This window comes from Hypomesus transpacificus, unplaced genomic scaffold (genome assembly GCF_021917145.1).
Source record: "Hypomesus transpacificus isolate Combined female unplaced genomic scaffold, fHypTra1 scaffold_316, whole genome shotgun sequence".
Classification (NCBI taxonomy): Eukaryota; Metazoa; Chordata; class Actinopteri; order Osmeriformes; family Osmeridae; genus Hypomesus; species Hypomesus transpacificus.
In genome coordinates, this window is record NW_025813844.1 from 85,021 (window position 1) to 104,741 (window position 19,721).

General features: G+C 48.2%; 3 protein-coding genes across 5 annotated transcripts; 1 reads left to right on the forward strand and 2 right to left on the reverse strand.

Annotated features, from left to right (window-relative positions):
* The first annotated feature begins 452 nt into the window (after window positions 1-452).
* LOC124464188 (polyadenylate-binding protein-interacting protein 2B-like) lies at window positions 453-8,800 on the forward strand. 3 transcript variants are annotated; one of them, XM_047016142.1, is made up of 4 exons: window positions 453-697; window positions 5,930-6,096; window positions 6,267-6,440; window positions 6,921-8,799. In XM_047016142.1, exons 2-4 carry the CDS (start codon window positions 5,941-5,943, stop codon window positions 6,975-6,977), a joined length of 387 nt encoding a protein of 128 aa, XP_046872098.1. In that variant the 5' UTR covers window positions 453-697; window positions 5,930-5,940; the 3' UTR covers window positions 6,978-8,799. The 3 variants fall into 3 exon arrangements, with proteins under 3 accessions (XP_046872098.1, XP_046872097.1, XP_046872096.1); XM_047016141.1 differs by having other exon boundaries at window positions 454-701; window positions 6,921-8,797; XM_047016140.1 differs by lacking the exon at window positions 453-697 and adding an exon at window positions 1,219-1,375 and having other exon boundaries at window positions 6,921-8,800.
* Window positions 8,725-12,785, reverse strand: LOC124464187. The gene is made up of 7 exons (XM_047016139.1): window positions 12,781-12,785; window positions 12,349-12,398; window positions 12,090-12,248; window positions 11,662-11,961; window positions 11,066-11,395; window positions 10,276-10,367; window positions 8,725-10,206 (listed from the first exon to the last, which is right to left on the reverse strand). Exons 4-7 carry the CDS (start codon window positions 11,855-11,857, stop codon window positions 10,084-10,086), a joined length of 741 nt encoding a protein of 246 aa, XP_046872095.1. The 5' UTR covers window positions 11,858-11,961; window positions 12,090-12,248; window positions 12,349-12,398; window positions 12,781-12,785; the 3' UTR covers window positions 8,725-10,083.
* A 2,305-nt stretch (window positions 12,786-15,090) lies between these two features.
* LOC124464192 (type I phosphatidylinositol 4,5-bisphosphate 4-phosphatase-A-like) lies at window positions 15,091-18,469 on the reverse strand (the record flags this gene model as incomplete). The annotated part of the gene is made up of 6 exons (XM_047016144.1): window positions 15,091-16,239; window positions 16,498-16,588; window positions 17,006-17,058; window positions 17,257-17,365; window positions 17,962-18,068; window positions 18,273-18,469. Coding segments are annotated over 6 exons (701 nt in total), but the record flags the coding sequence as incomplete, so codon positions are not given.
* Between the last annotated feature and the right edge of the window lie 1,252 nt (window positions 18,470-19,721).

The window sequence follows — 19,721 nt, forward strand, 5'->3', positions numbered from 1 at the left end:
GAACTGTTTTGGTGACAAGAAAAAAACACAGAGCCGCAGTTGTATTTTCTATAATCTAGTATAACACTTTTATTTGAATATTGCCTTCAACCACGTGGGAATTAAATTCTAAGATCGGAACGCTAGTCAGCTGTCATAGAACCGCATAAACGGAACACTAGACTGGTATTTACCCATTAAAGTCCCTCACACTACAATGTATACAAACACGATACGCTATACGGTAAAACCGTGAGTGCATTTTGATGTTATGGCGCATCGATTGACGTCATGACTCTGGTAGATAAACAAGATAACGTGAGATAACGGCATCTTTGTTTTCCACGTCTGTGAATGGAGCAAAGCGGAGGGGGTCTTGTCTCTCACTCCGCCAGTGAAAACGTTGGAACGTGTGACTGACTCTGGGCCTGGCCAATCCCTGGAGACGTACAACAGGACAACCGTGGGCCACGTGACCCATTTTTTTGCAGGGTCTATCGCCGTTGTGGCACAATTCGTGATTTTTTGCAGATTCCCTATGGACAATAACGGCAGAAAACGGACAAAGACTCGCATTTACAACGCATAGCAGAAACAGTGGAATTTGCTACGTTGATTTATCTGTCGCTTTCTGATTCTAGGGGACGAAGAAAACAGCGTCCGAGGCATCTGTTGTGTATTTTAACCAGGGATTCTCAGCGGTAGTCATTTGAACTTGGTTGGTGAGTTTCATGTTTTTTTTAAGCAGAAGCTAATTGTTGCTAACTAGCTAACAGCTGTTCGGTCATATGACACATTAAACATCGAAAACTAGTGGACTTTACAACTGCGTTTTAAAACAATTTCTTTTGACGCGTGGTGCCAGTTTTCTTGGCAGCTTTTTCGACATTATTTACTGCCGAGCTGTCACTTGCTACTTGCTTAGCATTCATATTAGCTTGTTTACTTTTGGCCCAAAGAAAGGTTCGCGATTAAGTTAGTTAGCTAGCCAGACAGCCAGACAGCTGCCGACTGTACAGGATGTGAAACCTTTATTTGAGAAACTAGCCAGCGCGAGTTCAGTATTTCACAAATAAAGATTTCTGTGTTTCAAACTTTGCTTTTTGCTATTTCCGTTAGCTCCCTGTGAGGACATTAGCTAGCTTCGGGGAGAGCCACGCATGTGTTAGTGTGTGTGTTTTGATAGAGGGGGCAGGGAGGAGGGGAGGATAGAGGGGGGGAGCTTGTAGGATGTTTGTCCCGAGCCTGTTCTAGACCACATGATCACACCAGCTCGTTTCAGGCTAATGTATTTAGCCGTAGCAAAACCGTCAGGAGGAGCACGCGCTGTGTTGGAATAAGTTTTATTTTATAAGTAATTTGTCAAAAATAGTAGCGTTAAAGGACGCAATGCCAGGTATGCCTCTTTAATATTGGATGAAGGTCTTTCAGTTTGTTTCGTGGCCAACTTAACGGTGATCGGACGTTGACCCGAATCCATGAGAAATAGCATTCAGTCTCTATTGAACGCTAGCATAGCAGCTAACTGTACACTTCGGGTAGCCAGTAGAATCTCTGACGCATCAATTGATTGTTCAAGCACATTGTTACGTATGTCGCGTTCTGGAGCGTTGTGTAGAGTAGACATCACAGTTGTTTGTTACATTGTTGCGTTCACACTTTCACTGTAAGCGAAGCTAGCTCCTTGTAATTTATTATTCTCCCCATCTATTCAACGATTCACCACGTTTTGCCGTCATGTTTATGCAGGCCCTTCGTAGTCACTTAAGAAAGCTACCTAAGCAGCCATATTCCTGTCGTAAGCCTACTCAATCCTTTAGCTTTAAGCGAACTTGCTACCTCGCTAATTTCATGTGGCCACTAGTAGCGAGCCTTATGTCATCGGTTTTAACGCGGCCTGTTTCATTCAACCTTCAGCGGATATTCTTTGTTATGCCTAACGACTAACTGCACGTTCCGTGTACACGATACATTTTAACGGGTCTTTAAACTGCAGTGGGTCGAGATTACATAGTTTTATTATACTTGACTTGTTCGACGAATAACGCTCATACGGTTTGCATACATCTTTTAAATGCAACACGTCCCGTAAACAACAAGCATTTATTCATTCTTTCGTTGCATGCAACAAACCCACGCGCATCATAAGCGGTTACACAACATGTTGATATGAACAATTTGTCGGAACACCAACCGATAGTGGATCTGGTTACTTTCACTTTACCATAAGGGAGTACTTATACGGTAGTCACAGAAAAGTTTTTTTTAAATAACTGACCAGCGTTTGCCTATTTCCACTCATCGAAACGCACGTGGGCCCTTTCATTTGCGACGTAAATGTATGCGAAGCTGCACGCTCACAGCAGATTCTCCGTGCTCGCGAGGACGATTATACCGTCCTGCCGTGTCTCCGCTTTATCAAAGGCCAAACCACAACCGAAGTCCTAACCATTACTTGCCGTCCTATTTCGGAACACTTTACAGGTCCTTCTAAAAAAATTAGCATATTGTGATAAAGTTCATTATTTTCCATAATGTAATGATAAAAATTAAACTTTCATATATTTTAGATTCATTGCCATCACCACCTGAAATATTTCAGGTCTTTTATTGTTTTAATACTGATGATTTTGGCATACAGCTCATGAAAACCCCAAATTCCTATCTCAAAAAATTAGCATATTTCATCCGACCAATAAAAGTGTTTTTAATACAAAAAAAGTCAACCTTCAAATAATTATGTTCAGTTATGCACTCAATACTTGGTCGGGAATCCTTTTGCAGAAATGACTGCTTCAATGCGGCGTGGCATGGAGGCAATCAGCCTGTGGCACTGCTGAGGTGTTATGGAGGCCCAGGATGCTTCGATAGCGGCCTTAAGCTCAGCCAGAGTGTTGGGTCTTGCGTCTCTCAACTTTCTCTTCACAATATCCCACAGATTCTCTATGGGGTTCAGGTCAGGAGAGTTGGCAGGCCAATTGAGCACAGTAATACCATGGTCAGTAAACCATTTACCAGTGGTTTTGGCACTGTGAGCAGGTGCCAGGTCGTGCTGAAAAAATAAAATCTTCATCTCCATAAAGCTTTTCAGCAGATGGAAGCATGAAGTGCTCCAAAATCTCCTGATAGCTAGCTGCATTGACCCTGCCCTTGATAAAACACAGTGGACCAACACCAGCAGCTGACATGGCACCCCAGACCATCACTGACTGTGGGTACTTGACACTGGACTTCAGGCATTTTGGCATTTCCTTCTCCCCAGTCTTCCTCCAGACTCTGGCACCTTGATTTCCGAATGATATGCAACATTTGCTTTCATCCGAAAAAAGTACTTTGGACCACTGAGCAACAGTCCAGTGCTGCTTCTCTGTAGCCCAGGTCATGCGCTTCTGCCGCTGTTTCTGGTTCAAAAGTGGCTTGACCTGGGGAATGCGGCACCTGTAGCCCATTTCCTGCACACGCCTGTGCACGGTGGCTCTGGATGTTTCTACTCCAGACTCAGTCCACTGCTTCCGCAGGTCCCCCAAGGTCTGGAATCGGTCCTTCTCCACAATCTTCCTCAGGGTCCGGTCACCTCTTCTCGTTGTGCAGCGTTTTTTGCCACACTTTTTCCTTCCCACAGACTTCCCACTGAGGTGCCTTGATACAGCACTCTGGGAACAGCCTATTTGTTCAGAAATTTATTTATGTGTCTTACCCTCTTGCTTGAGGGTGTCAATGATGGCCTTCTGGACAGCAGTCAGGTCGGCAGTCTTACCCATGATTGCGGTTTTGAGTAATGAAACAGGCTGGGAGTTTTTAAAAGCCTCAGGAATCTTTTGCAGGTGTTTAGAGTTAATTAGTTGATTCAGATGATTAGGTTAATAGCTCGTTTAGAGACCCTTTTCATGATATGCTAATTTTTTGAGATTTTGGGGAATTTGGGGTTTTCATGAGCTGTATGCCAAAATCATCAGTATTAAAACAATAAAAGACCTGAAATATTTCAGTTGGTGTGCAATGAATCTAAAATATATGAAAGTTTAATTTTTATCATTACATTATGGAAAATAATGAACTTTATCACAATATGCTAATTTTTTGAGAAGGACCTGTATACGGACACCACGTGTTACATAATAAGACACAAGGTGCCTCTGCTCTTGCGGTGTTGACATCAGATTGTGTTCTCGACTCCCTGATGACACTTTGTCAGAGGCAGGGAAGAGAGGAAGAGAGAGGGAGAGAGAGAGGCAGGGAAGAGAGGGAGAGAGAGGGGCAGGGAAAAGAGGAAGAGAGAGAGGCAGGGAAGAGAGGGAGAGAGAGAGAGGCAGGGAAGAGAGGGAGAGAGAGGCAGGGAAGAGAGAGAGGCAGGGAAGAGAGGGAGAGAGAGGGGCAGGGAAGAGAGGGAGAGAGAGAGGCAGGGGAGAGAGAGAGGCAGGGAAGAGAGGGAGAGAGAGGGGCAGGGAAGAGAGGGAGAGAGAGAGGCAGGGAAGAGAGGGAGAGAGAGAGGCAGGGAAGAGAGGGAGGGAAGAGAGGGAGAGAGAGAGGCAGGGAAGAGAGGGAGAGAGAGAGGCAGGGAAGAGAGGGAGAGAGAGGCAGGGAAGAGAGGGAGAGAGAGAGGCAGGGAAGAGAGGGAGAGAGAGAGAGGCAGGAAAGAGAGGGAGAGAGGCAGGGAAGAGATGGAGAGAGAGGCAGGGAAGAGAGGAAGAGAGAGAGGCAGGGGAGAGAGAGAGGCAGGGAAGAGAGGGAGAGAGAGAGGCAGCGAAGAGAGGGAGAGAGAGGCAGGGAAGAGAGGCAGGGAAGAGAGGAAGAGAGAGAGGCAGGGGAGAGAGAGAGGCAGGGAAGAGAGAGAGAGGCAGGGAAGAGAGGGAGAGAGAGAGGCAGGGAAGAGAGGGAGAGAGAGGCAGGAAAGAGAGGGAGAGAGAGAGGCAGGGAAGAGAGGGAGAGAGAGGGGCAGGGAAGAGAGGGAGAGAGAGAGGCAGGGAAGAGAGGGAGAGAGAGAGGCAGGGAAGAGAGGAAGAGAGAGGCAGGGAAGAGAGGAAGAGAGAGGCAGGGAAGAGAGGGAGAGAGAGAGGCAGGGAAGAGAGGAAGAGAGAGAGGCAGGGAGAGGAAGCGGCGGGAGAGAGGGGTGGAGAGAGAGGGACGGTGAAACAGACACAGGTAGGGACGGAAGGAGATGTTGAGAGTTCAATCGGTCCCTTCCTATGCTCCAATCTGTGTCTATAAGTGTGCTTGTGGCTCATGGTTAAGAGGGGGAGAGGTGAGGAGAGATGAGAATGTGACTTAATTCATTCTGAATAAGAGCTGAACAAACCTAACCCATACCCCTGTTGAATGGCATCAAGACGTGTGTGCGTGTGCATGTGTGAGTGTGTGTGTGTGTGTGTATTTCTGGTGGATACGCTCCCGGCTTGTCTATTCCTCTCATGGGGTTACGTGTTTAAAGAAGTAAACAAGAAAGACCAGGACACTCTCTCCTCTCTTCTCCCTCTAAGCCAGCCAGCAGCTATCAGACCAGCAGCTATCAGACCAGCAGCTATCAGACCAGCAGCTATCAGACCAGCCCACAGCTATCAGACCAGCCCACAGCTATCAGACCAGCCCACAGCTATCAGACCAGCAGCTATCAGACCAGCCCACAGCTATCAGACCAGCAGCTATCAGACCAGCAGCTATCAGACCAGCAGCTATCAGACCAGCAGCTATCAGACCAGCCCACAGCTATCAGACCAGCAGCTATCAGACCAGCCAGCAGCTATACGCGTGTGTGAGAAAAGGGAGGCAAGGACACTGCTGTTTATAACGAGAGTTTAGGAAGTGTCTCATCTCCTCCTCCTCTCTCCCCCATTCTCTTCCTCTTTCTCCCTCCCCATTCTCACTCTCCATCCCCCCTCTCTTATCTCTCTCTTTTCCATTCTCTCTCTACCCCTCTCCATCCCTCTCTCTTTGTCCCCCCCTCCCGCTCCAGAGCCGGCGGAGATGAGTGGTCCCGAGGTTGCCAAGACGCCAGGGGGCGGGGCCCCGGGCAAGGAGGGGAAGGAGACGGTGGCCAATGGGCATGCAGGAGAGGGTGGGGAGGGTAACCCATTCGCTGACTACATGTGGATGGAGAATGAGGAGGAGTACAACAGACAGGTGGGGCACACACACACACATACTGTATATGTATTGTGTATATACAAAAATGCACTCATAAACACACACACATCTAGCCAGCTATCAAACCTCTCTCTCCTGTCTCTCTCCCCTCTCCTGTCTCTCCCTCTCCTCTCTCTCCCTCTCCACTCCTCCTCTTCTCCCCCCAGGTGGAGGAGGAGCTGCTGGAACAGGAGTTCCTGGACCGGTGTTTCCAGGAGATGCTGGAAGAGGAGGAGCAGGATTGGTTCATCCCGGCCCGGGACCTCCCCTCGGGGGCGGGGCATCTCCAGCAGCAGCTCAACGGCCTGACAGTCAGCGACCGCAACCCAGAGGAGATGGCGGTGAGACACACACACACACACACACACAGGCATAGTGAGGCACACACACACACAAGCATGGTGAGACGCACACACACACACACACACACAGGCATGGTGAGACGCACACACATACACACACAGGCATAGTGAGGCACACACACACACACACACACAGGCATAGTGAGGCACACACACACACAGGCATGGTGAGACGCACACACACACACACAGGCATAGTGAGGCACACACACACAGGCATAGTGAGGCACACACACACAGGCATATTGAGGCACACACACACAGGCATGGTGAGACGCACACACACACACACAGGCATGGTGACACACACACACACACACACATGCATGGTGAGACACACACACACACACATGCATGGTGACACACACACACATGCATGGTGAGACACACACTGAATAGTGAAGATCTATTGAGTTATGAGAATTCTAACCTCCCTCCTTCTCTGTCTCTCCTATGCAGAGTAAGAGCAGCTTGAATCCTGAAGCGAAGGAGTTCGTCCCGGGAGTCAAATACTAGGAGTCCCCCTCACCCCCACAAGACCCACACACACACACATACACACACACTCCCTCTAGAGACTCTAGCGGTCCCAACCGCACGCACACACACTCTCACACACACACACACACACGGCCAGGGCGTGATGGTGGGGGGACTCTTGTGTATCTTTTTATTTTCCGTTTTGTTTCGTTGTAAACTAAGGGACTAGGGGGCTTGGGGGTGGGGGTGCAATACCAGCGCTGGCCAGCAGGGGAGCTGGACTCAGCATAGCAAGATGCTTAGACTCACAGAGGAGCCCACAGGCCATCAGCCATCCAGACTCAGCTCTTAAAATGACGCCCAGTTTCTTAACGTACTAGATTTCAGGGAGTACGCTTCAGGAAGTACGCTTCAGGGAGTACGCTTCAGGAAGTACGCTTCAGGAAGTACACTTCAGGGAGTACGCTTCAGGAAGTACGCTTCAGGAAGTACACTTCAGGGAGTACGCTTCAGGAAGTACGCTTCAGGAAGTACACTTCAGGAAGTACGCTTCAGGAAGTACACTTCAGGGAGTACGCTTCAGGAAGTACGCTTCAGGAAGTACCCACAAGGGATCGTCTCGAAAGTATTTTCCGAGGAGACGAGGCTTATGCTTTCTCTCCCGTTTTGATTGGTCGATGTTTTGACATGTTCTCAGAGAAACGGGGGGTCATTTTCCGCCATTTCAACATATTTTTTTTTAAGCGATACCAGCTCTCCGGTCGTGATTTGAAACGTTGTTCTGGAACTCTCTACTGCCTACCAGTTTGTGTGTTTTATTTTCTTATTTTTATTTTTCCAGTTTTGGCCGTATGTACATCGTCTCTCTCTCTCTCCCTCCTCTTTCTCTCTCCCCCTCTCTCCTCCCCCCCCCCTCTCTCTCGCTCTATCTCGCTCTATCTCTCTCTCTCTCTATGGTGGTGAATCAGCTTTTCTATGACATCATCATCATGACATCATCACACTGTCTTTATTTTGTCCAGAGCCGTTTTTTTTTATTGTACTTTTTTATTTCGGTTCCAAACCCAAAACAAACGCTTGTCTCTTAGCCTTCCTACACTCACGTTGAGCACCTTTTCCCCAGATCTGAACAGCCTTGGATGTGTATAACTAAGACATGGATTTATATTCCTGGCTTTACAGGAAATACAGATTTTTTTCTGATAATCTCACATGTCGTTTTATAATGTTATGATGTCATTATGAGGTCATAGTTTGAAAGTTGCCATTTCTTTGATCTGTTTTAGTTTTCGAGGGGATAAGGTGACATGTGGAAGTCTAGGTTGGGAGTGTTTTGGTTTGGAACGAAGCCTGCAGTCTGTCACAACTCAAAAATACCCATCATGCCTCACTCTGTATGGAGCATCCACAACCAATCAGGTTTTCCGATTTCCTCCTCTCTTTGTTATGTAGTTCCTTGTCTTCTGTTTTTATTTTTGTCGAGGACGGAGGTGTTTTGTCCCTCTGGAGTTGCTGTTGTCTGTGGTCTAGTTCAGGAGCTGAACAGGTTTGATGTGGAAGTTTGTGATGCTAAACTGATCCCAGATCTTACAACCTCACATATGATCTAAAGCCATGATGAGGATCGACTTTCTCAATGAGAAGATCTGACTCCACACCAGTTGTTATGACCCACTTCCTGGTTGGCCGTCAAGGGGCGGAGCTTGAGGCTAAACGTCCTGGTTGGAGCTGAACTTGGCCACAGGCATTCTGGGTAACTGAGGGGATAGGTGGATTGTATATGAAATGTTTCTTTTTTTTTCTCTTAAATTTGAGGAAGGAAAAAAAAAACGTCCTGTTCACATAAAGTACGAATTTCAATACGCAAAAAAAGGAGTACAAAAATAAAAAAGATGAATAAATATGGAAAAAAGTTTGAAAAGCAAAGTCTCCTATTTCTCTATGCAAGTAAAGATGAAAAGTTTCACAGACACTACCACGAAAAAGGAAAAATGCTGGACTACAACATCTTCACAGCAACAGAACAAATGACCACAGGCTGGCCTCTGAAGAACATGCACGGTTTCTCTAAACACGAGTCGTCTAATATACTAGCAAGCTTGTAGCTTCACTTGTCCTTGTTTCAGAGGACAAATAAAGTTCAAACTTGCTTTAGATGCATGTTAGATAGATAGCTTGGCTGTTTCCTGTGGTGCAGGTCAGTTCTGTGTTCCCATGACGATGTGTTTTGTTGACAGGAGTCTCCAAGGCAACTACTGCTGGTGAGTAAATGACATGTGAAATGAAAACATGTGACTAGTTCTTCATTTTAACTTGATTTATTATAATTTTCTGGAAGCCAGGAGAACAAATCCTCATAACTATTTGTTGTATTAACACACCACCCCTCGTAATCTTACTCTGAACCGAAAACTGAAAATCGTATTCCTATTACCAACTACATAAAAAAACACTTAAAAGTAAAATATCAGCAAGGTACAAAAAATGAAGTATTAAACACTCAACTGCTGTTGCCATGACAATTGCAATATTTTTTTTTTACACTAACAATAAAAACAATCATCACAAAATTACCTGTTATCACAGTAAAATGTGTTGATAAGTAAAGCAAAAGTGGTAAAAAACAAAACAAGCTTTATTCATATAATAATTGTAAAAATAAAGGAATTTGAATAGTTTTTGTAAACTGTGTCGCTAGCAGATCCAGGATCAGACCAGCTTCCTTCTAACTATTTGCCCTCTTAACACACCACCCCTCGTAATCTTATTCTGGACCCAAAACCAAAAATCTTATTCCTATTAAAAACACTTAGAGAAGAAAAATATCAGCAAGGTTAAACACTCAACTGCTGTTGCCATGACAATTGCGATCCAAAAAAGCAGCGGGGGAAAAAATAACCCTTTTTTTACACTTTTACAATAAAACAATCATGGCAAAATGAACTGTTATCACAATAAAATGTGTTGATAAGTAAAGTAAAAGTTGTAATAAAAGCATTATTCAAAAAAGAATTGTAAAATCAAAGGAATTTGAATCTTTTTTTGTAAATGGTGTTGCCAGCAGATCCAGGATCAGACCAGCTTCCCTCACTGCTGTCAGTCACCATTGGCAGGGACTCCATGACTGACCTCAGATCAGCGTCTAGACAGCACTCTCCTCCTGCTCCATCCTCTGGGCTGCTCTCTCCTCTCCTGGCCCAGCTTCAGCACTGGAATGCAGGGAGACCAGCGCCATGCTCCCCCTCTCTGCAGGCTTCCTGGGGGTCTGGAGAGACACAACCGAGTCAGGGAAAGGGGGAGGAAGGACAAATGTCCTGTGAACAAACTACAATACCTTAAAGTACAGATAGAGGGCAGTGCTGGACGTCAGCAGAGTCAGCAACACCACCACCACCACTCTGATGATGAAAGCTGGCAGAGGATTGGCTGGAACAGAAACACAGCGAATCAGGAGATAGATAATCATCAGATCACCAGATCAAGACACATCCTGTACCTTCCATCTCCAGTCTAAAGTGCAGCTACTTGTTTTTAGAGTGTGGAGATGAGCAGTAACCTAGGTGACTGCTACTGACACATAGCCTGGCTGCCAGCCCAACTTCTCCCCGCCCACAAAACAATTTGGTCTGGAAGTTGGGTCTGGAGGGTCTCGTATTGGGAACAACTACATAAAACCAGGATCTGGGCAGACCAATGAAATTGCCAGGGCGGGCTTTATACGATGATGGACAGATGATCAACAGTAACGTAATCAACAACGTCACGAAAGAGCCCTTGGGTTGAATTCGTTTTCAACAAACAACATATTACGTTGCTCTGATTGGTTGTAGGTCTATCCAATTGAGCTAAGAGGCATTTGTTTTACGAGTTCGGTTGAAACACGCCCCATAGTCACAGCCCAACGGAGAGTTTTCAGACTCATATTCTGACTAGAATTATGAGTATGACAACGTCAGGCTAACTGACACATCCTGGGGTTACCCCCAGATCACCACAGGACTCACATGACTGACAGTTAGATTCACTCCAGACCAACCACAACTATTATCCCAAAAAGTGTGACCAACCCTTATGACAGACTAAAACGTTGCAGGTTGTGGTTCTGAAAATCTATTCTCACCTACCTGCAACAGTGAGAGAGAGGAGCTCACTCTCAGAGGTGAAGTTATGAGAGAAAACGTAGACTTCATAAACACAGCTGTAGTTCCCTTGGTGGACGTGGTCTGCAGCAGGAAACAGGAAGTTGGTAGAGTGATTGACAGCTGTGAGGGTGTGTGTCAGGGTTGTGTTGGAGGCAGTGAAGGTGAGGTGGAAGGAGCCTCCTGGGTACTGTGGCTGGATGGAGCAGGTGATGGTGAAGCTGTGGTCCCTGAACACCTGCAGCCCCTGCTGCTGGTCCTGGGAGACCCCCAGCATGGAGGAAGACAGGGAGATACCAGGCTGCAACAGGAGATCTGCAAACAAAGGGAACGTGGAAGGGGAAAGCAGAAGAGCAGTACTTCTCTCATTTAGCTGTTGTGATAACATCGGCATGGCAACCATGTACAATAGCGTCACATGACACCCGCGGTGGTTCCTGATTACACCTGTCTGTTGAAAAGCTTAGAAACATTCTATAAAGGTCTAGTTTCTTCTACTGATTGGAATGTACTGATAGAAAAAGTGACTTGGTTTGACTATCAAGATCCCCAGGTGAATGTGACAACATTGTGTGTGTTACCTGAGCAGATCACTTCTGCAATTAAGAAAGTGTTGAATCTTTCGCTCACGTATCCACACTCCCCCAGAGCAGACTCGGTCCCAGCACAGTCAAGGTCTAACCTCCATGCAGGACGATCTTCATCACCATCATAACGTTTTGTTGAAACAGCAGATCCACAGTCCAGCTGTCTGCACACTACAGCTTTAGTCTTCATGTTCCAGTGAGGCCCAGCAATCACTTGTCTCCACTCTTCCTGCTGTTTGATCTCCACTCTACCAGCACAGCGACTACCTCCATCCACCAACCTCACATCTGGCACTGGAGAGACAGGAGACAGTCAGGTCCTCTGACTCTCTGCATCTTAACATAACACTGCTCTCATCTTTCCCATAATCTCTCTGTGAGTGAGAAACTGATGTTGAGAGACAAACTTGTTCTTACAGTACCTGAAATGCAGGTGAGTCCAACAGCACTGCCAGGTGAGCAGGTGTTTCTAGCTGAGTCTGAGGTGTCACAGTCCAGGAGACGGGACTCCTTGCCTCCACACTGGAACTCTTTATCCCAGAGTGGACCTTTCCCTTCTCCATAGAGCGCCCCCTGGAGGGCTGAAGGAGGCCCACAGCCAAGCTGCTGACAGACCACCTCTGCATCCAGCCTGTCAAAGTCAGCTTCACACATTGAGACCCACGACTGACCAGACCTCACCTCCACTCTGCCAGAGCACAGACCAGCTCCCTCCACAAGCCTCACAGACTCTGGAGGAAGAGAGAAGGTCAGTAAGGACATGGAGACAGAACACCACCAATAAAAGTGCTTAATAAACAGTACTTGTTCCATTCATATTCTTTTTTTTATACAAGATTAATGTCTTGACAATATATCATCCTTGAATTCATTAAAACAAGTTAAACCCAACATAGCATTTGTAGTTATAGACTGTAATCTATGGTAATGTTCTGACAGCTATTGACTGGATTATTGTTTGTTCCTGAATACACCTGTAAGGGGTAGTAGTCTGTTGAAGAGCTTAGAAACATATATATAAAGGAATAGTTTCTTGGAATGTACTGACAGAAATAGGGACTTGGTTTGACTACCAAGATCCCCAGGTGAATGTGACAACATTGTGTGTGTTACCTGAACAGATCACTTCTTTAATAGAGGAAGTGTTGAGTCCTTCCACCATGGGCTGACAGTCCGAAAGAGCAGACTCAGTCCCAGCACAGTCAGATACAAACCACCATGCAGGACGATCTTCAGCACCATCATATTCTCTTGTTGAAACAGCAGATCCACAGTCCAGCTGTCTGCACAATACAGCTGCAGTCTTCATGCTCCAGAAAGACCTACTGTACAGCTGTCTCCACTCTTCCTGGAGTTTGATCTCCACTCTACCAGCACAGCGACTACCTCCATCCACCAACCTCACTTCAGAACCTGGAGAGACAGGAGACAGTCAGGTCCTCTGACTCTCTCTACAGTCCTGTCCAGAAACAACCTCTAACATCAGAACCTGGAGAGACAGGAGACAGTCAGGTCCTCTGACTCTCTCTACAGTCCTGTCCAGAAACAACCTCTAACATCAGAACCTGGAGAGACAGGAGACAGTCAGGTCCTCTGACTCTCTCTACAGTCCTGTCCAGAAACAACCTCTAACATCAGAACCTGGAGAGACAGGAGACAGTCAGGTCCTCTGACTCTCTCTACAGTCCTGTCCAGAAACAACCTCTATCCTTTTCACACCAGAAACACAGTTGTGTTTCCCCAGACTGACACAACAAACACAACTTGATGTACTTTTATAACTCAACAACCAGTAGTGCCTAGTTAGTTGTCATGGTAGAAGGCACATGTTCTACCAACCTGGAGGTTCATCAGTGACTGGAGCCTGGAGACCTGGGGAGAGAAAAGAACTTCAACATGACTTTACCATCTGTCTCTTCCCCTCCCTCTCCTCCCTCTCTCACCCCTGCCTCTCTCACCCCTTCCTCTCTCCCCCTCCCTCTCTCCCTCTCCCTTTCTCACCCCTCCCTCTCACCCCTCCCTCACTCGCCCCTCCCTCTCTCCCCCTCCCTCTCTCACCCCTCCCTCTCTCATCCCTCCCTTTCTTCCCATCCCCCTCTCTCTCCTCCCTCTCTCACCCCTCCCTCTCTCTCTCCTCCCCCTCTCTCCTCCCCCTCTCTCCTCCCCCTCTCTCTCCTCCGTCGTCCCCTTCCTCTCACACCCCTCCCTCTCTCTCTCCTCCCTCTCACACCCTCCCTCTCTTCACTTCCCTCTCTCACCCCTCCCCCTCTCACCCTCCCCCCTCTCATCCCCCCCTCCCTGGTCTTGAGTGAATATAACTGTCACTCATGTGAGTCCTGTGGTGATCTGGGGGTAACCCCAGGATGTGTCAGTAGCAGTCACCTAGGTTACTGCTCATCTCCACACTCTAAAAACAAGTAGCTGCACTTTAGACTGATTGTGGGAGTCAGATGGCTGAGCGGTGAGGGAGTCGGGCTAGTAATCAGAAGGTTGCCGGATCGATTCCCCGTCGTGCCACATGATGTTGTGTCCTTGGGCAAGGCACTTCACCCTACTTGCCTCGGGGGGAATGTCCCTGTACTTAATGTAAGTCGCTCTGGATAAGAGCGTCTGCTAAATGACTAAATGTAAATGTAGATTGTAGGTACAGATTGTGTCTTTTCCTTGGTAGTTGATCTGATCTGATGATAATTTATTTCCATATTCGCTGTGTTTCTGTTCCAGCCAATCCTCTGCCAGCTTTCATCATCAGAGTGGTGCTGGTGTTGCTGACTCTGTTGACGTCCAGCACTGCCCTCTATCTGTACTTTAAGGTACTGTAGTTTGTTCATCAGGGACATTTGTCCTTCCTCCCCCTTTCCCTGACTCGGTTGTCTCTCCAGACCCCCAGGAAGCCTGCAGAGAGGGGGAGCATGGAGCTGGTCTCCCTGCATTTCAGTGCTGAAGCTGGGCCAGGAGAGGAGAGAGCAGCCCAGAGGATGGAGCAGGAGGAGAGTGCTGTCTAGACGCTGATCTGAGGTCAGTCATGGAGTCCCTGCCAATGGTGACTGACAGCACTGAGGGAAGCTGGTCTGATCCTGGATCTGCTGGCGACACTCAGGTCTACATTTTACAGACTTAATTAAATGTGTTTTTTTGTAAAAAAGTTTTTATTTCATTTAGTTTACGAGTAGAAAACAGTAGACAAGTGTAAATTTTAGACACATAATCTGAAAAAATATTTTCTACAAGGGCTTGAGCCTATCCCTAAACCATCTAGTAATTTCTGTGTCGAACAGCAGTGAAATGTTAAACATGTTTGTGTTGATAATATATTTGTTGATGAATGTTGGTAACAAAACGCTGAGGCCTGCCCTGACTAAAAACACATCCTCTCACTAACAGACAGGCTCGTATCAAAAACCACACAAACCAGTTCAGAAACACGTTAAAGGTGTTTTAGTTTCACAATTTACAAAAGACTCACGACAACAACAGTTGTAATATTTGACATTAGAAGAACAGCAGTGTTGTTCTGGCATCTAACAGGGATCTCCAAATACAGAATGTTATATTTTGGGGTCCCATTTTAAAATGAAGGGGTTCCTCCCGGAAATGAGGAAAAAAAGAAAAAAGTATATGTACAGTATATATATTTATATATCAACAATAATTTTTTATTTTTTAAAGCAAACAAATGTGGGGCATGTAAATGAGGGCTCCTAAGCGCCTCTCCTGGGCCACGCCCCTTCCCTTGGCCAAGCCCCTTCCCTTGGCCACGCCCCTGCCCTTGGCCACGCCCCTGCCCTTGGCCACCCAAATACCCTCCTGGAGGGTTTGGCTCCAACCCTTTCTAGAGCAGCAGTCTTCAGCCCTGGTCCTCCAGCGCCCCTGTCCTGCACGTTCTAGATGTTTCCCTGCTCCAACACACCTGGTTCAGACGAAACGCTCGTCACCAGGCTTCTGCTTGATAACGACCCGAGTCAGGTGTGTTGGGAGCAGGGAAAACGTCTAGAAAACATTACCAGGGTTACAAACCACTGTGTCTAGCATGATTCAGCTAAATCAGCTATCAGAAACACTGTGTCTATCATGATTCAGCTAAATCAGCTATCAGAAACACTGTGTCTAGCATGATTCAGCTAAATCAGCTATCAGAAACACTGTGTCTAGCATGATTCATGATCAGAATCAGGAATACCGCCAGTAGCGGAGTACATTTAGAGATTTACAGCTGTACAGCAACGTATCACGGATCAGTTATTTAGTCGTTATCACACTCTACTAGAGTAATGAAAATTACTTTGTTAAAAAATGTATCCAAATGAAAGTAAACCCTAAAAACAATTTCCCAGTTTTGTGTGTGTTTTTTGACCAACCCAGTTAATCTAACAGAATATTCATACATATAATTCCTATATATATAATAGAGACTGAAGCATTGTCCTGCTACGGGGAGTTCTGGAGGGGGTGGCTGATCCGGAGACAGGCCCAGTAGAAGGTTCTAGCCAGACAGAAAACAGCCAACAGAACCATGAAGGCCCAGGAGACATAGATCCCTTTGTTATGCTGAGCCGAGCGCCATGTTCCCACCTAGACACACACACACACACACACACACACACACACACACACACACACACACACACACACACACACACACACTTGGATATGACCTTCAGGAGAATATTACCTAGCACACTAGGATACTACCTAGGACATTAGGACACCAGGATACTACCTATGACACTAGGCTACATCCTAGGACACTACCTAGGACACTAAGATATAATTAAGGACACTAAGCTACATCCTAGGACATTACCTAGGACACTTCCTGTTAGAACTCACCATCAGTCCTGCTGAGGAGGCAGCTAGAACCAGAAACAGAAGGAAACACCACAGGCCCCGCCTCCTGGGGTACTGAGGACCAATCGAAGAGCTGAACAAGGAGAGACAGGAAGAGAATCATTCAGTGACATGGAAAATAAACACACACACTGGCAGACATGCACGCACACACTCGCACACACAGACGCACACGTGCACACACAGACACACACGTGCAGACACACACACACACACAGACACACACGTGCATACACACACACACACACACACACGTGCACACACACGTGCACACACACACACACACACACACACAGACACACACGTGCACACACAGACACACACGTGCACACACAGACACAAACGTGCACACACACAGACACACATGTGCACACACACAGACGTGCACACACGTGCACACACACACACAGACACACACGTGCACACACACACACACACGTGCACACACACGTGCACACACAAACACACACACAGGTGAATAAGTACTTACACCTTACGACAGTGTGGACACCTAGCCAATGTCCTGTCCGTGAACTCCGTCCACTGAAACACAGAAATATAGAATATGATTTAGTATAAAGATATAATTACATACAGAATAAGACCATCAATATAGTTCAGATGATGACGGTTATTATTAGACTGTTGGTGGTGATGAAGACAATGATGATGTGGAGGACAATGAAGGAGTTGTGATGATTATAGTAGTGATGATGATGGTGGTGATGAAGAGGCCGGTACCAGGAAGGTGTTGCTGCAGTGTCCACAGCTCACTCTAACTCCTGCAGGCTGCTGTGGCTCAGGACTCTCTCTCCCAGCATGCACTGGGCCAAGGTTGATGACCCGCTTACTGTCAACACACACACACACCCACACACACAGCATCTGATGTTTCCATTTGTCTCTCTCTTGTCTCTCCCATTCACACCTCCCTCCCTCCCTCCCCCCCCCCCTCCCCCCTCCCCCCCCCTCCCTCCTCTCCCCCCTCCCCCCCTCCCTCCTCTCCCCCCTCCCTCCTCCCCCCCCCTCCCTCCTCTCCCCCCTCCCTCCTCTCCCCCCTCCCACCCCCCCCTCCCTCCCACCCCCTCCCTCCTCTCCCCCCTCCCCCCCCTCCCTCCTCTCCTCCCTCCCCCCCCCTCCCTCCTCTCCCCCCCCCCTCCCTCCTCTCCCCCCTCCCTCCTCTCCCCCCTCCCTCCCTCCTCTCCCCCCTCCCCCCCTCCCTCCTCTCCCCCCTCCCCCCCCTCCCTCCTCCCCCCCCCTCCCTCCTCTCCCCCCTCCCTCCTCTCCCCCCTCCCTCCCCCCCCTCCCTCCTCTCCCCCCTCCCCCCCCTCCCTCCTCTCCCCCCTCCCCCCTCCCCCCCCTCCCTCCTCTCCTCCCTCCCCCCCCCCTCCCTCCTCTCCCCCCTCCCTCCTCTCCCCCCTCCCTCCTCTCCCCCCTCCCTCTCACCAGTAGGAGCGTGGACAAGCGATCCTCTGGGAGGAAACCTTGCAGATGAGCAGGCAGTTGCAGGGACAGCGGACGTACTTCTTCCCCACGGGGGCGTTCCTTATAGGCTGGCAGGGAAGAGGGGGGAGAGAGGGTGAGGGGAGAGAGGGGGGAGGGGGAAAGGGGGGGAGAGAGGGGGGAGTGAGGGGGAGAGGATAAACAGTCAAAGAACAGAACCAAAAATCTGTCTGTCTGCCCACCTGTCAGTCTGTCTTCCTGCTTGCTCGACTGCCTGTCTGTCTGTCTTTCTATCCGCCCCTCTCTGTCCTCACCGTGGCCTCGTTGCAGATGCCACACTTGATGACGTGCTGGTGGGCCTTCCCTTCCACGCTGATGGCCCCCTGGCACACCCTGCAGCTGATCACAGGCCCGCTGGCACTGCCCGGGCTGCCCTGGGGGGAATAGGGCGGGGGGGGCTCCTCCTCCCCCAGCAGGGGCTGAGCAGAGGGGCTGGGGAACGGGGGGAAACCTGGAAGAGAGGGGCGGAGGGGTGGAGGGGGGGGTGGGGAGAAGGGAGGGGGGGGAGGGAGAGAGACAGGGTAGAGGTGGGGGGAAGAGAGGAGAATGGAAAGGATGGAGAGAGGGGGGGGGTAGTGGGAGAGATTAAGGAGAAGGGGTGATGGAAAGAGGGAGAGAGAGAAGGGAGAGAGAGAGTGGGAAGGAGGGAGAGAGAGAGTGGGAAGGAGGGAGAGAGACAGTGTGGGAAGGAGGGAGAGAGAGAGGAGAGGGGTGTAGCGAGTGAAAGAGGAGGCAGGTATAGAGGAAGACAGAGAGATAGTGGGGAATTGGGGGAAAGGATTAGATCATGTAGAGCAGAGGTCGCCAACCTGTCGATCGCGATCGACGTGTCGATCTCGGAGACTTTCCCTGTCGATCTCCAAAATAATTTCAGAAATACTGATCTCCGACTAATTCATGAACGCGGAGGATTCTTAAACTGAACGCGCGTTCTCTTGTACCTGGATTTGCATATTGGCCTGTGCGTGTTGCAAAGCAATTCACCGACAGAATAAATGGGCGTTTTTTCCCGAAGACGACCTTTGAGAGACCTGCTATCCCAGGATACCTGTGGGCGTGGTTGCCGTTGGTTTGTTTATTTACCCGGCCGTGTTGTCCACATAGTGTTAGCAAGCATGGCAGAGGCACCACGAAAGAGGGCGAAAAACTACAGTTTCCATCATGAATGGGAGGAGGAATTCATCTTTACCTTGGTAAAAGACAAGAGTGTGTGTATGTTGTGCCACCAGCCACAGGCACTGTCTAAGCGAGGGAATTTGGAGCGGCACCACAACACTAACCATCCGAAATTCAAAGACTGCTATCCACCAAAGAGCGCAATCCGCGCCAAAAAAGTTCAGGAGCTGAAAGTGGAGTTGAAGGCTCAACAGTCGCTTTTCTCACAACCTACGTCTCAAAGTAAGGCTGCAACTGAGGCGTCATTTCGTATTAGCCACATTTTGGCTAAACACAAGAGACCTTTTACAGATGGGGATTTGTTTAAGGAACTATTGACCGTCACCGCAGAGACTGTTTGCAGCACCTTCAAAAACAAAGAGGACATAAAAGCTGCATTCCGTGCTGTGCCTCTTGGTCCTACAACAGTGACACGAAGGATCGAGTTACTGTCGGATAACGTTGGTCAACAGGTGTTGGAGGACTTGTCACTCTGTGAATATTTTTCACTGCAGTTTGATGAATCGCTGGATGTAATGGACACGGCT

Bases quoted from the DNA above. Each gene is read 5' to 3' on its own strand.
- LOC124464188 (XM_047016140.1), top strand. The intron at 6,097-6,266 runs GTGGGGCACACA...TTCTCCCCCCAG, and splicing joins AGGAGGAGTACAACAGACAG to GTGGAGGAGGAGCTGCTGGA. The intron at 6,441-6,920 runs GTGAGACACACA...TCTCCTATGCAG, and splicing joins GCAACCCAGAGGAGATGGCG to AGTAAGAGCAGCTTGAATCC.
- LOC124464187 (XM_047016139.1), bottom strand. From the start codon at position 11,857: ATGAAGACTAAAGCTGTAGTGTGCAGACAGCTGGACTGTGGATCTGCT. The intron at 10,368-11,065 runs GTAGGTGAGAAT...TTTCTGTTCCAG, and splicing joins CCTCTCTCTCACTGTTGCAG to CCAATCCTCTGCCAGCTTTC. The intron at 10,207-10,275 runs GTATTGTAGTTT...GTGTCTCTCCAG, and splicing joins CCCTCTATCTGTACTTTAAG to ACCCCCAGGAAGCCTGCAGA.